General features: G+C 41.4%; 1 protein-coding gene across 1 annotated transcript in view; it reads left to right on the top strand.

The window, feature by feature from the left end:
* Positions 1 to 14955, top strand: part of CFTR (CF transmembrane conductance regulator) — a 138877-nt gene that overhangs the window by 43284 nt on the left and 80638 nt on the right. Inside the window, exons 8-9 of the mRNA XM_060244846.1 lie at positions 9865 to 10111; positions 12481 to 12573. Of these exons, the coding sequence (XP_060100829.1) occupies positions 9865 to 10111; positions 12481 to 12573 (340 nt within the window). The remainder of the gene's footprint in view (positions 1 to 9864; positions 10112 to 12480; positions 12574 to 14955) is intronic.

Here is a 14955-nt window from a genome sequence, read left to right as displayed (position 1 = left end):
TCTTTCTTGGCTTGTTCCTTGCAATAGTAGACCTCCTAGTGCTTGGCAGTTTTTTGTCCCCAGGTTTCTCAGTCTGCTGGTCATGGTCTTGGCCTTGACACCAGCGAGGTCATAATTCTGACTCCCCCTTCCTGCCACTTGACTCTAATGTCGTGCTCACAGCTGAATTGGTCCCAGATCTGGAAAAGCTATAACCATCATGCTAACCATTTCACCACTCATTGTTCCTTAGAAAACAAGTAAATGGAATGTTCTCAGTTTAAAACCAGTCATTATAAGAAAACCATAAGAATTAATAAAAACAGACAAAACAAGATCAGAAGCAGCATCAAAAGCTACAGAAAGAAAAAGTCATAGAGTAGTTTAAGTAAAAGCCTGAGAAATTAAAATTGTGGTCACTTCACTTCATGCCTAAATGACAAAAGAATAGTAAACATCTCCAGGAAAGTAAACATCTTCAGGAAAGTGGTCCAAAGGTAGTTAACACTACAGAAAAAGTGCTGCTCCATGCTGGCACTTAAGAAACCTCCATAAGCAGGGGCAAGCATAGCCTCAGATAATGATGTAAGTGAAAGGGCAGTTCTTTCAGATAGCCCAGGCATGAAATCAAGATATTGAACTGCATCTGAAAAGAAACTGGAACATAGTACAGATCTTTCAGTACAGGAAAAATATGTTTATTATTATGGCTCCCTATTAATATATAGTTGCCATATAATGGATTAGCTGAAGTTTCCAAATACTTCTCAAAGCAGCATCTCATCTGAGACATATAGTATTTTAACCTGGTTGTCAGGGATTTTTTTGTAGACAAAAAGGGTGGTGGAGCTCATCCAGGGATTGTTATGCAGCTGCACCTACTATTCAATGGACAAGGAAGTGGAACTCTCAGAAGGAGGAGGTGGAATTCTCAGAAAGGTTCAGAAGCTGAGCTCCTTGAGCTCCCACTGAATCTGAGGCCTGCTCGTTGTTATCAAAACCAAGATAATTTTGGGGAGGTAATCTGTTTCCAAGAAGGGTCACACGGCTTGCTCACCAACAGAAGTTGGTGAAAGATACTTACTTATTGCCAACGGTGCTTATTGCCATTCAGCATCCCTAATCAAAGTCAGACTTAAAACAAACTGAGAGCATGTTTCTTTAAGGAAAATGCAACCCCATCTAGCACAGAGTGAATACCATTTTCCTAGTTAGTTAGACAAACTTCACTAGTGGAACCTCAGTCTTACATGGGTTGAGCCTACAATTATTAGCCTCAGCATTTCCATATGCTTGTATAGCACATCTCACCTGTTCCCATTAAAAAGGACAAAGACTTCAGAGCATAACATATATCCTGCCTGAGTCAAATAGAGCAGTGGTCCATCGAACAGTGGCCAAAATTGCTGAGCAGTCAGGTTAAAACGGATAGAAGGAAGTACTTCTTCACCCAAAGGGTGATTAACATGTGGAATTCACTGCCATAGGAGGTGGTGGCGGCTACAAGCATAGACAGCTTCAAGAGGGGATTAGATAAAAATATGGAGCAGAGGTCCATCAGTGGTTATTAGCCACAGTTGTGTGTGTGTGTGTGTGTGTGTGTATGTGTGTATTTGGCCACTGTGTGACACAGAGGGTTGGACTGGATGGGCCATTGGCCTGATCCAACATGGCTTCTCTTATGTTCTTAACCAGTTGTCCTGAATGGCCAGCAAACAAGGCACACAGACCAAGCCCTGTCCCTGAGTCGCCTCCTGGTACTGGTATTCAGACACTTACTTTCTTGGAATGTGGAGGTTCCCCCTAGTCACCATGGCTAGTAGCTACTGGTGGACCCATCCTCCATAAGGAAGTTGGTAGCAATTACTATATTAATGGGATCTCAGCCCAGAACTCTGGATGACCTCTTTTAATAATTTTATGTAGCTCTCAGATTAAATAATAAAGTCCTGTAGTACTCTATAGCAGGGGTCCCCCAACCACTGGGCCGTGGACTGGTACTAGTCTGTGGCCTGCTAGCAACCAGGTCGCGGGGTGAGGCAGAGGCGCTGTCCCACACCCCCACCCAGGAACAGGGTGCACGAAAGAGGCAGCATGGCCTCACTCCAAAGCTGCCTCCCCTGCCTTGGAGTGAGGCCACACCACCTCTTTCATCCACCTGGGTCCCAGGCCCATGGAAGGGGCAGTGCTGCTGTGTCCTTAGCTTACCCCTCATTTATAGACCTCTGCCAATCAGCTGATTGGCGGGGTCTTTAAATGGGAGGGGAAGGCAGACTGGCCTTCTGCCACCTGGCCACCTAGTGGGGAAGTGGCAGAAACAGTCCCAGTCTTCCCCCTCATTTAAAGACTTCCATGGGGGGCAGGGACAGGGTGTGAGCAGGGGAGAGCCTGGAGAAGCAAAAACCCTAGCGCCACCTCCCTCTCACCGGTCCCTGGAAAAATTACCTTCCATGAAACTGGTCCCTGGTGCCAAAAAGGTTGGGAGTCACTGCTGTATAGCACCACCCTCTGGAATCTATTCTCTAGATAAAAGCAAAACCAAAATAAAGCCTATATAACGTTACGAGTGTTTTACCATTTATTTCCTTATATACTTACGGTTACTGTATGTTTTTTTAAAATAAGTATTATCTTGTTTAGTATACAGAATGGATTATGATAGTGGGTGTGTCACTTTGCTTTTAAGAAATGTAGCTTGTTGGCTTTGTGCTCGGGTAGTGTATAAGTGATAAACAGAAGTAGCAAATAGTATCCACTCTGACAACATTCCAGATATAATTTAGTTGCGATTCCATATATGTCACAAAGAAACATACTATCTATGTTTATGGTTCATGTTTTACTAGTATTTTAAGTAGCCTGAAGAGCCACATTTGTGTGAGAATTTCTGGAACACAGAAGTGTTGGATTTTACCCATAGAAAATTATATAGCAAAGGAAATTCAGCCAGCATTTCTGTATTCCTTGGAAACATAATTTTAAAGACCCTAATACAATTAGTATGTAGGGTTGCCAATCCCCAGGTTGGGGCAGGGGATCCCCCAGTTTGGAGGCCCTCCCCCCACATCAGGTCATCAGAAAGCAGGGATGGGGGAGGGAAATGTCTGCTGGGCACTCTGTTATTCCCTATGGAGACCAATTACCATAAGTTATAATGGAGAACTGATCTGTGGGTACATGGGACTCTGGGGGAGCTGTTTTTTGAGGTAGAGGCATCACATTTCCAGCATAGCATCCAGTGCCTTTCCCCCAAAATACCCTCCAAGTTTCAAAAGGATTGGACCGGGGGTTCAATTCTGTGAGCCCCAAAAGAACCCTGTCCTTCATTATTTCCAGTGGAGGGAAGGCATTTAAAAAGTGTGCGGTCCCTTTAAATGTGATGGCCAGAACTCCCTTTGGAATTCAGTGATGCTTGTCAGTTTTGCTCCTGGCTCCACCCCAGTGCCTCATGGCTCCACCCCCAAAGCCCCCAGACATTTCTTGAATTGAACTTGGCAACCCTATTAGTATGATAGACCAGGAGTAAGATGAAGTATCATATCTAGTTTCACTAATTTTCCCATCAGTGTAGCAGTTGCTTCAGATTATAGGAAAAAGGGCGACAGGACACTCATTTAACTTCTTCCAGTTTCGTTTTTGTTATAGACGTGGTTTCATACTCATGGTACCTTATAACTATGTCCACCCATTACTGAAGTATCATTAATGAATTCTTCAGCATGTTAATTATATTTTGTACTGTGAGAAACTATGTTAGACTCATTATTTGTGATGTCAGGCTCACCTGTTAGTAATTTCTTTCTAAGATGAGTACTGATTGATGGGCCAACAGCTGGTTGTTCAGCAGAGGAACTGGCTGGCAACTCTTCCAGGTCTGTTAACCCTTCCAGCTCCCCCTCGTCAGGGCTCATGACAGGTACCCTGATTCTAAGCATGTTTAATTGAAAGCAAGTCTGGCAATGTGATCCTAAGCAAAGTTGAACCATTGTAAGACTTCAAATGAATTAGAATATACAACTCTGCTTAGGCTTGTTCTATCAGTGATTTTAGATAACTTGCAGAAAAGCACCTGTACAATTACATCCAACCATTCTTCATTAATGTAACTAATACTGACAAGGAATTGCTGATTTGGATCTCAGCCTTTTGTGTATATTCCTTGTAACATTTCTCTATATAAAATATAAACTTATTATACATTTAATTGACACTAGTGAGCTGTGAACTGGTAACAAGTTTGAGTTGTTTTCCTCTCCCACACATGAAGTGGCTCAGCTGCATTAGAGGAAGGTGCTTAGAGCTGGGACCGAACTGCTGGTGAGGGAAGTCAAGATAAAGAGAATTTTGAAATGGATTGCAGCAGCATGGCTGGTGAAGGAGCTGAGGCAGTGACGTGTAAAGTCTGTGGGATGTTTGTATTTCTACCTGAGAGTAGCAGCAATTACACTTGCAGCAAGTGTAAGTTAGTAACCCTGCTGGAGGAGAAGATATGGGGACTGGAGGCACAATTGCCCACACTGCAGTGTATAAAGGAAGGTGAGGATTTTCTTGACATCACCCATGAGGCGCTCTTGAAAGGACAACAGGAGGAAGAGGAAGCAGTATCTCAGCAATTGGAAGAGAACCCAACACAGGAGGAGAATTTGTGGAAAAATGTAACCTGAAGGAGCAGGAAAACCAGGAGATGTTCTGAGCCTCTGCTGTTCAGCAATAGGTTCCAAGATCTCCTCACAGAAACTGATTCTGAACCACTGGAACAAGAGCTGCTTCCCAAGCCTCCGTGAAGCTTGAAGAAAGTTTCTCAGGATCCTGTGGATAAGAAGCCAGAGCTTCCGCTCCCCAATATAGGAAGAGGAGGATGGTGGTAATTGGAGACTCCTTGCTCAGAGGGATGGAGCTCAAAGTGTGCCACCTGGACTTGTTGTCCCATGAAGTCTGCTGTCTGCCAGGGTCATGCATCCAGGATGTGACAGAAAGAATTATCAAGCCCATGGATTATTATCCTTTCTTGCTGATCCACGTGGGAACAAATTATACTGCCTGTCACAGCCCTGAATATATTAGAAAAGACTATGTGGCTCTGGGTCAGAAGGTGAAGGAGCTGGGAGTACAAGTTGTGTTCTCATCAGTTCTTCCACAGCAGTCATGGGAGATTTCGGCTACCTGGACATCTATTGGATATCCAATTCTGCTAAAAATGAAAGGTCAAATAAATTCCTGACTTGTCTTGCTGACAACTTCCTTTCCCAGAAAGTGGAGAAGGAAACAAGGGGATATTCTATCGTGGACTTGATTCTCACCAACAAAGTAGTGACCATGTAATTTTGGAATTTACAGTCAAAGGGAAAAGCTATACATAGTCAGACTTATAGGCTGAACTTCAGAAAGGCAAACTTTGACAAACTTAGAACTATGCTGGGTAAAATGCCATGGTCAGAAATACTCAGGAAGAAGGGGGTTCAAGAGGAGTGGGAGTTTCTTAAAAGTGAAATACTGAAAGCGCAATCACAGACAATTCCTATGAGAAGAAAAAATGGAAGAAGAAGAAGATATTGGATTTATATCCTACCCTATACTCTGAATCTCAGAGACTCAGAGCGGTCACAATCTCCTTTACCTCCCCTCCCCTCCCCACCCCACAACAGACACCCTGTGAGGTAGGTGGGGCTGAGAGAGCTCTTTCAGCAGCTGCCCTTTCAAGGACAACTCCTAGGGTTGGACTAGATGACCCTGGGGGTTTCTTCCAACTCTATGATTCTACGAAAGCTATGACTGACCCAAGGCTATTCCAGAAGGTGCAAGTGGAGGAGTAGGGAATCAAATCTAGTTCTCCCAGATAAGAGTCTGCACACTTAACCACTACACCAAACAAAAGAAGCCAATGAGGCTTCATAAATGGCTTTTTAAAGACTTGAGAAATAAAAAAGTCTTCTTTAGGAATTGGAAGGAGGGCTTTATAACCAAGGATGAATATAAAAAAATCACCAGTGCTTGTAGAGAAAAAGTTAGGAAAGCTAAAGCTCAGTATGAGCTTAGGCTGGCCAAAGATGCTAAAAACAACAAGAAAAAGGATTCATGTTCAGAGTAAAAGAAAGAGCAAGGACATGGTAGGCCCATTGTGAGGGCAGGAAAGTGAAACTGTAACAGGTAATGAAGAGAGGGCGGAACTGCTCAATCCCTGCTTTTCTAAGTCTTTTCCTCTGAGGGAAACAGTGCTCAACTTGGCAAAAACAAAAAATATAATGAGGTGTGGAGTTGCAACCTAGGATCAGCATAGGAGTAGTACATAAACACCTAGTTTATTTAAATGAAACCAAGTCCTCAGGGCCAGATGAACTGCATCCAAGAGCTTTTGGATGTAATTTTGGCGCCTCTGGCTATTTTTTTTAATTAAAACTTGATTGAAGGCCAACCTGTTAATATGAATTAATACTGTAAATCATATTATTTTATTAATTATCATAAATTCATTGGCTCTATCAATGTACAATATGTTTTGTTCTAGCTCATACTACTGATGAAGATTATAAAGTTGAAAGTGGAGAAATAAATAAACCCGGGGTCTTTGTTTTGGACTATGGACTAGAAGAATTCAATGTTGAATTATTGCCTATTGTCAATTTTCACCTTGTGTTAATTACTGTATTGTCACTCCATATTATTGTATATATTGTGATTACTAAGAGCCAGCACGGGTTTCTCAAGAACACGTCATGTCAGACTAACCTGATCTCTTTCTTTGAGAAAGTGACTACCTTGCTGGATCAGGGGAATGCTGTAGACATTTTTCATCTTGATTTCAGTAAGACTTTTGATAACGTTCCACATACTATCCTTGTTGACGTTGGTAAAATGTGGTTTGGATCCTGTTACCGTTAGGTGGGTTGACAGATCACACCCAAAGAGTGCTTGTGAATGCTTCCTCATCCTCTTATAGAGGAGTGACAATTGGAGTGCCTCAAGGATCTGTCCTGGGACCTGTTTTGTTCAACCCATTGGTTCTCGTCCTACCTTTTGGGGCCACAGAAAACAATTCCACACCATCCTCTATCAATGATTTGGATGAAGGAATAGAGGGAATACTTATACAGGATGGGGGAGACTTGTCTTAGAAGTAGTATGTGTGAAAAGGATCTAGGGGTCTTAGTGGACCATACGCTGAACATGAGTCAACAGTGTGATGCGGTGGCTAAAAAGGCAAATGCAATTTTGGATTGTATCAACAGAAGTCTAGTGTCCAGTTCACGTGAAGTGATGGTATCACTTTGCTCTGGTCTGGTAAGATCTCACCTGGAGTATTGTGTTCAGTTTCGGGCACCACATTTTAAGAAGGATATAGATAAGCTGGAACGTGTCTGGAGGAGGATGACGAAGATGGTGAGGGGTCTGGAGACCAAGTCCTATGAAGAAAGGTTGAAGGAGCTGGGCATGTTTAGCCTGGAGACGAGGCGGCTGAGAGGTGATATGATCACCATCTTCAAGTACTTGAAGGGCTGTCATCTAGAGGATGGTGTGGAATTGTTTTCTGTGGCCCCAAAAGGTAGGACGAGAACCAATGGGTTGAAATTAAATCAAAAGAGTTTCCAGCTCAACATTAGGAAGAACTTCTTGATCATTAGAGCAGTTCCTCAGTGGAACAGGCTTCCTCAGGAAGTGGTGGGCTCTTCTTTCTTGGAGGTTTTTAGACAGAGGCTAGATGGCCATCTGACAGCAATGAGGATCTTGTGAATTTAGGGGGAGGTATTTGTGAGTTTCCTGCATTGTGCAGGGGGTTGGACTAGATGACCCTGGAGGTCCCTTCCAAATCTATGATTCTATGTGCATTATGCTCCAGCTGTCAAGTATGCTTTTGCAGTTTTATTGCTCACTCACTGAGTTCTGCAACATCATTCTGTAATTCTTCAAAGTCTTATTTGTCATTCAGTATCTCATCCAGTTCCATACCACACAATATAAGGGCCAGGATGTTCTCTGTAGATACATTTCCCCTTCCCAACACACCCTTGCTGGTGCACAGTCACTGAATGATTAACCTTTTGCTGCCATGTTGTACTGGGGAAAAGGGTACTCTGAAACTCAATCAACTTCAATTGCTTTATTGCTCTTCTGGGAGATTTCTTTCTGTCTCATATAATAAGCTGATATGGAGCTTGTTCTAGAAATCCATGGGAAAGTGAAGAAAGATTAGCCTAAGGATACTTGCGAAGCTTATGCTCTGTGTTATTATTGGAGTCTACTACGTTCCATCAGAACAAAATTTATTTGAGACATTAATGAGAAAGGATAGAGTTCTTGACAAAGACATGAAACTGCTTATATTCTAATAGCAAGTCAGGCTCAGGGATCCTTTCCTCCTGTACAGAAGCTTGTCTCTTGTTTTAGAGAAGTCCCATTGGCACCTGCGGAAGTAAGGCGGAAAGAACTCTCTGTTTCAATTCAGTATGGTCCTGGGACTGCATATATAAAACATCACGTTGAACTGGAACGGCTTTTCATCATTCACGGACTGTGATTATACTGTTATATCTTCTTGTAGTTTTATACAACGATATACTTGTCTCTTTTTTCTTTTTTCTTTTCTTTTGCTGAGGAACCTTGGGGGACATCCTAAACGTTCCAAGATTTGCCACAGGCCTTTCCTGACATACTTGTATGTCATTTGTAAATTGCATGGTCTTATTATTGTCTTTGCTCTATGCCTAATCCAGTGCAGGTATGCTGTGTTGGCAAGGAAGGGAAAAGAGCACTTGTTTTTTTTTTTCCAAATATGTTTTGCTAAATAACTATGCTTCCCATATGACAACAAATACGTTCCACTTATGGATAACGTGTAATATTATTAATTATATTACACATTAACATTACATATTAATATTGTCCAACATTTAGACACCATACTTTTGTGGATCCTTCTCCTATGTTTAAAATAATCAGACTAGTGAACAGTTAATTGGCCCAAGTGAAGTATTCCTTGACATTAATGGGAAAAGCTTCACTTATCTCAAAGGGCTCAGACGCCTTTCTCAGTCTTTGTGCACAGTCAGTCTTCCACACACAGCATTTTGAAGGCTATCCTATTATCTCTGATTTATACACCAGTGGAGTGGATATAAAGGTTAACTTCTGGCTTCTGTTTCTTTAACAATATGATGTGAAAGAAGGTTACTGTTCCACTGTCAGCCGGTTTGTTGAAGTCCACACTGCAGAAGTGGCAAGGCCCAAAGGGGCTGTTTGAGGGAAATATAGAGATGAGATGCTACTGATCATGATGTGTATAATTGTTTCAGTTGAGGATTACATTAGCTGTAAAAGCCACTAAGGTTACCAATAATAAATGGTTTGCCTGAAGAGGTTAGGAAAGCTTTCACTCTCCTGACTTTCCACAAACTATGCAAAACTGAACCATTCAAAGGGACTTTTCTGTGTTGGTTGCACTTTACAAAATGGTTTTACAGATTTGCTTGGATAAATGTTTAGGGACTGTGGGCTATACTGTTGTGTGTATACCTTATTGTAAGAAAGATTCTATTAATGTAATTTCTGTACCACTTAATGTGTCATGTGCACACTTATGCTATGTTTCAGTGCTTTCTGGTGTTCCAAGTTTTTAAAATCCTAATGAATTGGTTCTTGAAAATCCTATTTTGATGATTCTACTGGCTCACTCTGTATAATCCTTCTTGAGTCCCCGTGAGAAAGGTGGACTATAAACAGGAAATACAGGAAAGCTTTTCTGCTGCAGGCAGTGAACAAAACTGATGCTTTTTACAGTCCTGAGAAAATGTTGTTTTATGGCAATAGAAATTGGCTTGTCATTTTAAGATGACAGCTGCCTTTTCCCTGACTATAATGACTTCTACTTTTATTGGTTTTCTTTTTTGACAGAAGTGAACTGAAGCTGACTCATAAGGCTGCTTATGTGAGATATTTCAATAGCTCAGCATTCTTCTTCTCTGGATTTTTTGTGGTGTTTTTGGCTGTTCTTCCTTATGCATTGATCCATGGAATTATCCTCAGAAAAATATTTACCACCATCTCTTTCTGCATTGTTCTTCGAATGACAGTCACTAGACAGTTTCCTTGGGCTGTGCAGACATGGTATGATTCCCTTGGAGCAATAAACAAAATACAGGTACAATACATAAACCCAGTTCCTTACAGGAATATAAAGTAATCCTTTGTACTGTATTATCTGGCCAGTTTATCTCTGAAAATATACAGCACTATTTTATTGCACTTTATTAAGTATTTGTAGAACCAGTTTTGCTGTATCACTTTGCTGCTGTTATGAGGAAAAAGATATGCCAGTTTTCTGTTGGCATTCTGACTTTAGCTGCAGTTGTCCAAATGTTTATTTGAATGTTCCATTGAGATTAAATTGAATTTACTTTTGTAGAAGTGTTTGAGGAACTGCAGCCTGTATCTAAATCATGTTGTCTAGAGAAAACTAGACCCTAATATAACACTATGAATTGCTAGATCTAGGGTTGCCAAGTCCAATTCAAGAAATATCTGGGGACTTTGGGGGTGGAGCCAGGAGACATTGGGGGCAGAGCCAGGAGAAAGGGTGTGACAAGCATAATTGAACTCCAAAGGGAGTTCTGGCCATCACATTTAAAGGGACAGCACACCTTTTCAAATGCCTTCCATAGAAAATAATGAAGGATAGGGGCACCTTCTTTTGGGGCTCATAGAATTGGACCCCCTGGTCAAATCCTTTTGAAACTTGGGAGGTATTTTGGGGAGAGGCACTAGATGCTATACAGAAAATTTGGCATCTCTACCTCAAAAAACAGCCTTCCCAGAGCCCCTGACACCCGCGGATCAATTCCCCATCATTCCCTATGGGAATCGTTCCTGGAGGTGCATAATGGCTGTGGGGGTGGAGCTTCCCCCGCCGGCCAGCTGGCTGGGGGAGGGGGGAAGCCTGTAAAACCAGGGGATCCCCCGCTGGGACCTGGGAATTGGGAAGCCTAGCTAGATCTCATTCAACAGCATATGAATACAGGCAGCAACTCAATTAAATATTTTTAAGTCACAGTGAATTTCAACTGGAAAGTAAAGCATGTTTAACTTTGGATTGGAGTTGTAGCCGAGGTACAGTCTCAGTCCTTGCTTACGTACAACATGTGACATAATGAGAAAATCTTTTTAGCAGTAAAAATCTTTTTAGCAGTAATTTATTTGGTGTAGTTGGGAATATAGGGTTTTAACAGCTGGTTTTTTCCCTTGCAAAATATATGGGGGAGGGGGAGCAGAAAATCAATACAGTCTGTGTATTATTTTATAAATTTTGGAACTTGTAAGTGAACATTTATTTTTAATATATAATGTAGTATTAGAAGATGGAGTGTTATATTACTGAAGACTTGTTTTCTCTTATTCAGTACTTTTTATTTACCAAAAGAAAATAGGGCAAAACTCAACAACACCTTGCCAGATATAATTAACACACTTGCAGTGCAATCCTATGCACAATTACTCCAGTCTCAGTGCACTGAGGTCAATGCCTTAAACAGGAATAACTATATAGAGTTGCATTGCAAATCTACTACAGTCACTGGGAAGTTTTGTTTCAGTGTGAATTATGCCATAGCGACACTGCAAGCACACCCTGAGAGTACCTCGAGAAAAATGTAAGAAGTATCCCTTAAGCAGATAGTAATTAATATTTTGATATGGTGTGATACAAGGAAGAGAAAGACGAACGTGAAATACTTTGTGGCTTACCATAATCTCTTTCCAGTTTTGCTTTGCCAGTATACCAGATCCTAAACATTTACAGGCTGACCATCAAGTTTTAAGTATTTATTACCACAAACATGTCTATACATGCTTAAGGTAGTTTGTTGGGAAAAAAAATGTAACCATACCTTAAACTTGATACAAATGTGCCAGGTAGAGGGTAGTACAGCCCTCATGAACTTCTACATCAACCTTCCTGGAATGCAGGAATTCAAATAGGACTTTTCTAGTCTAGTACTGTTTTTCTTACCTGCAAGCTTTATACTCAGGGCCGATGTCTGATATAAAGAAACTTCTATGCAAACAAGTGGAATTTGGATGTAGTGAAATCAGACAAAATGATTGTAGTGTTATCAGCTTCTGAACATTTTGATTGGTTATCAGGTTTGGAAGCTTTAATTTTTTTGATTGTAGTTTTTAATAATCATGTGTAAAGGAAAATTGGAAAAGGCTGTGTTAGCACTCTTTCGTACGTGCTTGGGAATAAGATAGGTTTGATTACTTTGTACCTCACTGTCATATAAGAAGCCTTTGTCTGAAATTGCTCCCATATGAAAATGGCAGCATTTACTGTATCTGAGAGAAAGCTATTTTTCAAGATGCTTTTTCACTGGTATCCATTAAAAATTCTTTGCGTTAAAATCCCTGAGATTAACCAGGGCCAATTTTAAAAATGTATTAAAAATATTTGTGGCCAGAGTTCAAAATATTGTGCTAAATGTGTGTTTATAAAGCCTACTGTGATTGAATTTACAGGATTTCTTGCAAAAAGAAGAATATAAAACACTGGAATATAATTTAACAACTACAGGGCTTGAACTGGATAATGTGACAGCTTTCTGGGATGAGGTAATAGCGTAATCTTACTTGATTTGTCTTCATTCTTGGTTGTATAGTGTGATAGTATCCCATAGAACCAAGTAGTCAGCCATGTTGGTCTGAAGTACCATTTTGCATTCTAAACCACTCCCTACCAGATAATTTTACTACTGTCAGTGGATCTTAAATTTGTACCAGTTTTCATTCTGAGCCACTGACTACCAGCTATGAGTGGCTTTGCTCACTATACCGGATTCCTCGTTTGATGAAGTGTGCTTAAAGAGCACACGAAAGCTTACATTCTGAATAAAATTAAGTTGGTCATAAAGGTGCAACTTGACTCCTATAGTTTCCCATAGTTAGGCATATAGAAATTACCAATTTTATTACTCTGCAGAGCTCCATAACAAGCCACTGTTCAACAAATGAACTGTTTCTAACGGTTCATTTTCAAGATAGATGAAAATTTACATGCTAAATCCTTTTGTCTCACATAGGCACTAAAAGTACAGGTGATGACAGCCCAGTACACAATACAGGCAAAGACAAAGGCTAAAAGTTACCTGTAGTATAAGGACAGAAAGGAGGGACATGGTTCTTCAGTATTTTACCTCTGATTCTTCAGGATTTTACCAGTTCGTCAGTGGTCGTTGCTACTCATTGAGGGGCAGAGAACAACCTATCAGTGGTAGGCAAGGCAAAGCCAGAATTAGCCATAGGCAGAACCAACTAATTCTCATTTCCTCCTATTCTCTTCCCTTGCAGAAGATGAACAATATTTAGAAGACATTCCAGAAACATTTGTCCAATTGTAGAAAAGCGTAACACCAATCTCTATGCAGGTGTCAACTTAACCCATCCTCTCCCTCTACAACAGGAAGGAAATCCTCTCATATGCCCTGTTATACTAAAACTCACTGCTCAGCAGATTAGTCAGAAGAGCAGAGCTTCTTTTTTTTTGAGCAGGAATGCAGTTCCGGCTGGCTTGGCACCAGGAGGTGTGGCCTAGTATGCAAATTAGTTCCTGCTGGGCTTTTTCTACAAAAAAGCCCTGTGTGAAACAATGCTGACATCAGGGGGTGCGGCCTTATATGCAAATGAGCTCCTGCTGGGCTTTTTCTACAAAAAAAGCCCTGCAGAAGAGTAAGTTTGAAGAGACAAAGAAGGCAATTAGCACTGCAGACCTCAATTTTATCAGCACTCCAAATCAAGAACTTTTCCATATTGTAAAGCAAGATGAAGAAAAGAGGCCTTTGGCCACATGGAGAAGACAAATGCATGCCCTCCCCACCTAATTAATGTCATACAACCTGCCCACATCAGACTAAGGACTCCTGGTTTCAGAAAGGAGACTTTTGGGAATTATAGCAGCTTCCTTTTTGGGAGGTAACATTTTTCAGAAGCATTGGTATCAAATGATTGAGTGCATTAAATTTAATGGTGTATGCATATAGAATAGGGTTGCCAGGTCTGGGTTGGAAAATACCTGGAGACTTTGGGGGTGGATCTAAGAGAGGTTGGGATATGGGAAGGGGAGTGGCCTCAGCATGTTAGAATGCCATAGAATCCACCTTTCAAAGCAGCCATTTTCTCCAGCCCTGTGTTCATTAGGAAGCAAGCACATATGAGATAGCAATTGGGGGTGGGGAGAAACTCCAGCATTTTTCCTTACAAGGTTACCTCCAGGGTCGTCAGGTCTGATTCAGGATCAGGAAATATCTGGGGACTTTGGGGGTGGAGCCAGGAGCAAGGTTGTGACAAGCACGATTGAACTCCAAAGGGAGTTCTGGTAACCACATTTAAAGGGATCACACTCCTTTTAAATTTCTTCCCTCTGGACCCCCTGGTCTAAACTTTTTGAAATCTGGGAGGGTTTTTTTAGGAGAGGCACCAGATGCTATGCTGAAAATTTGGTGCACCTATCTCAAAAAACACCCCCCCCCCTCAGGACCCATGGATCGATTCTCCATTATATTCTATGTAGACTGGTCTCCATAGAGTATAATTGAGTGCCTAGCAGACATTCCAAACACCTGCTTTCTAATAGCCCTGATGTGGGGGAAGGGCCTCCAAGCCAGGGGATCCCCCGCCCCTAATTGAGGATTGGCAATTCTACCTCCCATAATCCTTCTTTTTAAACTTCTCAGACCAGAGAAATATTAGGATTATAATATTTTCTCCCCTCACACCAAGAGAGAAGCTTTCCCGTTCATCGTGCAGCTGCAGCAAGTTTTCATTGTGAGAAACATGCCTTTGTGAGTCTTCATCTCCAGGCTTTTCCCTCTTACTAACAGAAAATGGCTCCCTCCTGGATTATAAGGAGTTGGTCTAAATGTCTCCAGTGAAATGGCCGTGTATAAAAACCACACTGGATTAATTCTGATGCAGAGGTCCAATTCTGAATGGGAGAGA

The sequence above is a fragment of the Heteronotia binoei genome, chromosome 8 (assembly GCF_032191835.1).
Source record: "Heteronotia binoei isolate CCM8104 ecotype False Entrance Well chromosome 8, APGP_CSIRO_Hbin_v1, whole genome shotgun sequence".
NCBI lineage: Eukaryota > Metazoa > Chordata > Lepidosauria > Squamata > Gekkonidae > Heteronotia > Heteronotia binoei.
The sequence above is the reverse complement of the archived record's forward strand: the minus strand, read 5'-3'. Positions and strand labels throughout refer to the sequence as shown.